The sequence below is a fragment of the Nanorana parkeri genome, unplaced genomic scaffold (genome assembly GCF_000935625.1).
Source record: "Nanorana parkeri isolate BGI_ZX_2015 unplaced genomic scaffold, ASM93562v1 scaffold67, whole genome shotgun sequence".
NCBI lineage: Eukaryota > Metazoa > Chordata > Amphibia > Anura > Dicroglossidae > Nanorana > Nanorana parkeri.
In genome coordinates, this window is record NW_017306335.1 from 175,963 (window position 1) to 179,452 (window position 3,490).

At 44.7% G+C, this 3,490-nt stretch overlaps 1 protein-coding gene across 1 annotated transcript in view; it reads left to right on the forward strand.

Moving 5' to 3' along the window:
* CACNA2D4 (calcium voltage-gated channel auxiliary subunit alpha2delta 4) overlaps positions 1-3,490 on the forward strand; it is a 169,104-nt gene that overhangs the window by 153,017 nt on the left and 12,597 nt on the right. The window contains exons 33-34 of the mRNA XM_018576417.1: positions 1,325-1,369; positions 2,819-2,881. Coding sequence (XP_018431919.1) covers positions 1,325-1,369; positions 2,819-2,881 — 108 coding nt within the window. The remainder of the gene's footprint in view (positions 1-1,324; positions 1,370-2,818; positions 2,882-3,490) is intronic.

Genomic DNA, 3,490 nt, shown 5'->3' on the forward strand with positions numbered 1-3,490 from the left:
GACCAATTATTACAAGTGAAGTTCCAACCCTAAAGGATCGCTTGCTATTGCCTGACCGTATGTGGACAACCTGAGAGTCTTAACTTACGGTAAACCTCAGAATACTACAAATCACTGTACAGCCAGTTATTATTATTCTTGCTGGTATGTATCCCCTTAAAGACAAAGGCCCTTTTTTCCATTTTTTGTTTACATGTTATAATCTACATTTTTAGGCCTGAAAATTACTTAAAACCCCCAAACATTATATATTTTCTAAAAGCCAAGACACTAGAGAATACAATTATGGCAGTTGCAAATTTTTATGTTGCACAACTTATTATCAAACCCAAATATTTAGTGAAAAATGCACTTAAGTTAAATTTAGTGCCCCAAAACACAATATAAAACCATTTAAAAAAACAAAAATATAAAAGATGAGGTTACAATGAGTAAATAGATGCCCAACATGCCCAGGCTAACAATTGTGTGCATCCGTGAAACTGCGACAGAATTCAGTACCCCAAAAAATCCATGCACGACGCTTTAAACACCCCCACAGATAATCAGTTTAGAGATACGCGTAAGTATTGGCCCTAGAATTATTGCTCTCACTCTGGCGTGCCCGGTGATACCCAACATGTGTAGCGCAATCAATTTTTTTGTGCGTAGGCGCACCCGACGTGTGTTTACTTGACAACGCACATGCTCGCAGTGGCGGGGACTTTAAAAAATAATTTTTACATTATTTTTACAGTTAATTTATTTAATATTATTTTTACACTTTAATTTCTATCACATGGGGGGGATTACAAGCCCCCCATGTGATAGCATATTGGTGGTAACAGGTCCTTCAGGAGCCCAGCAATGACAGCTCAGGGACTGGAAGTGATGCAATCTGCTTCACTCCCGGTCCCATAGAACAGGGAGGAGATCGATGATCGGTGAATCGGTGAACCGCTCTCCTCCCCAACTTCCCACCAACACCCGAGATGCCGGTCCCAGGCCCGTAGGAGGGGCAGCGGAGCCCGGGAAACACGGCGTGGGTGTTGAGCGGGGGGTTTGGGGGGTCATTGTGCGGGCGGTTCTGCTACCTTCAGAGGTGAACATGTCTAAATGAACATAGGTTTTGTTTATGAAATTTAGCTGCATAATCTATCTTGCTGAAATCTTGCCTACCAGTCAGCTGGGTAAAAAAAAAAAGGAAAAATAAGTCAATTGATTTGTGTTTTTTACAAGGTCGTCTAAAGAACAGATCTGTGCTGGCAGATGTCACATTTGTAATATTTATATACGTGTATTCTGCGCATGAAATACTTGACTAAGTTCTCCGTCTTCTCCACAGTGTAGCGATGTGGACGGGATGTGTCCAATGAGCTGTGAGGACGAGGTAATGTAATAAAGTGACATTATACAGTGACGGATCATTAAACATGAATGTTACAAGGATTGTATCAATATTAAATTGTTTTGGAATCCATAAATTATTAGAAACCTGTAAATGGGACTTAGTATGTAGCTAGCGGAGTCCAACATTTCAGTGTTAGAATACATCCTATGAATTCTTGCAATGAGTACTACGTAGAAAAGATAGTAGGTTTCCAAACGTGTTTGTGGAACTTCACTGGTCCCCCTTCGTCGGGGTTTATAGATACAGGGAGGTGTAAAAAAATAGACCAATGCTGGTTATCTTGAAAAGTAGAGATGCACCAATACCGTTTTTTCGAGTACAAGTACCTATATTATTTTTTTTGGTACGAGTACCGATAGTTTTTATCCTGCTACTCGCCGATACCAATAGCCCCATTAAGGAAGGGCTCAGCACCCGGCTTCCCGAAAGCATGGAACTGGCTTTCTGGCCAATCAGGAAGCCAGGTGCTGTGTAATGACGCTCCATGCTCCCCTGTCAGGAGGTGACAAGGGAGCATGAAGCCGGCTTCCTGGCCAATCAGAAAGCCGGGCACCACGTCATTACACGGTGCCCAGCTTCCTGATTGGCCAGCTTCCCAACCAACCAGGAAGCCGGGCAGCGAGTCATTACACGCAGCCCGGCTTCCTGATTGGCCCGGGGAGTCGGCTCCATGCTCCCTCATCACAACTCCCTCCATGCTCATTAACTGCCTGGCTTACTGATACCGGAAGCTCAAGTATCGGGCTTGGTATCGGAGCATTTGGGCGATTACGAGTACTCGCCCAAATACTCGGCATCGGCACCGATAGTAGTATCGGTGCACCCCTATTGAAAAGGAACTGTTGTTCCTGTACCTAGGCCTGTAACAGACCAGTGACCTGAACGAGCCTGTGGACAGAAACCAACAGTCCCTTTATGAGATAACCATTTCAGTAAAGCTCTTTAACCTCCCTGTATCTCTATAAGTCTTGATGTAGGGGGATCGGTGAAGCACCCGAACCTCATTGACTACTTGCTGATACTTCTGTAATTATTGAAATAAGTGTTCTTCTAGCTACACTTGTGTCGCTCTCTTCTCTACAGTGTACACATTGCGAGCATCCCAAGGACCCATCTGGTCCCATCGGCCTCTACAAAACTGCCTCTGTCATTAAATAGGAGGCATCTATATTGGGGTCTATTGCTGCACCAACACTTCTTTATCTATCTGAGTTAGAGGAGTGGATTTGGAGACTTGCCGGTAGAGATGGTTATTATTTATTCCCTCCTCTATGTTTACTATGAACTGTCCCACTCCAGGTCGCTCAGCACTTTGTGCCGTGGTGTCACCTTCCCGCTTTGTGTCGCAGTCTGCGCTTGTAGGGAGGAATTATTGATGTGTTTTGGCTGCGCGTTCAAAGTGACATTCAGACATTCTTTGTATTGCAGGCCCTGAACTGCTTCCTCGTAGACAATAATGGCTTCATCATTGTGGCGAGAGACCCCGAACAGGTGAGCGAGGCTGAGCTTTGTGCATGGGGATAGAAAGAGGCTTAGATTATTCACTAAGGCAGCACAGAGTCCTGATGGTTCACAAAGTAATACTGAACATCCAATCAGATTTTAGCTGACTGTAGTGAGATCAGTGAAGAGATTTAAATCCAGAGTTTCTGATTGGTTGCTCTGGACTATGGCGCTAGGCATATTATCACTGCACAGCCTTTACAATCCTCATATTAGGGGAGTGTGGCCTGGTGATACGACAAAGGCGATCAGCTCATTGTAAGACTTTCCTCTGCGGCCTCTGACAGTGGGCAGCTTAGATAGATCAACGACTTTGATATAATGAGCCGCTGATGCTCCATCTGCATCCCGGCCTGTTCATAATCAAAAACCCATTAAATGTCAACGTGTACAACTGTACGAACACCTGGAGAGAGGTGAAATCACAGCGCATAACATTCCTCCAACCATGCCCGCCGCCGTCACCCAACCTCCTCTCACATGCTCTATATATCTCCTTCTTGGCTCATCTACTCTCTCCTTCCACCTTATCTGACCTCTTGCCCTCTCTTCCTATACCCCCCTCAATGCCAACTCCCTGTTCCTTCTTACTACTTC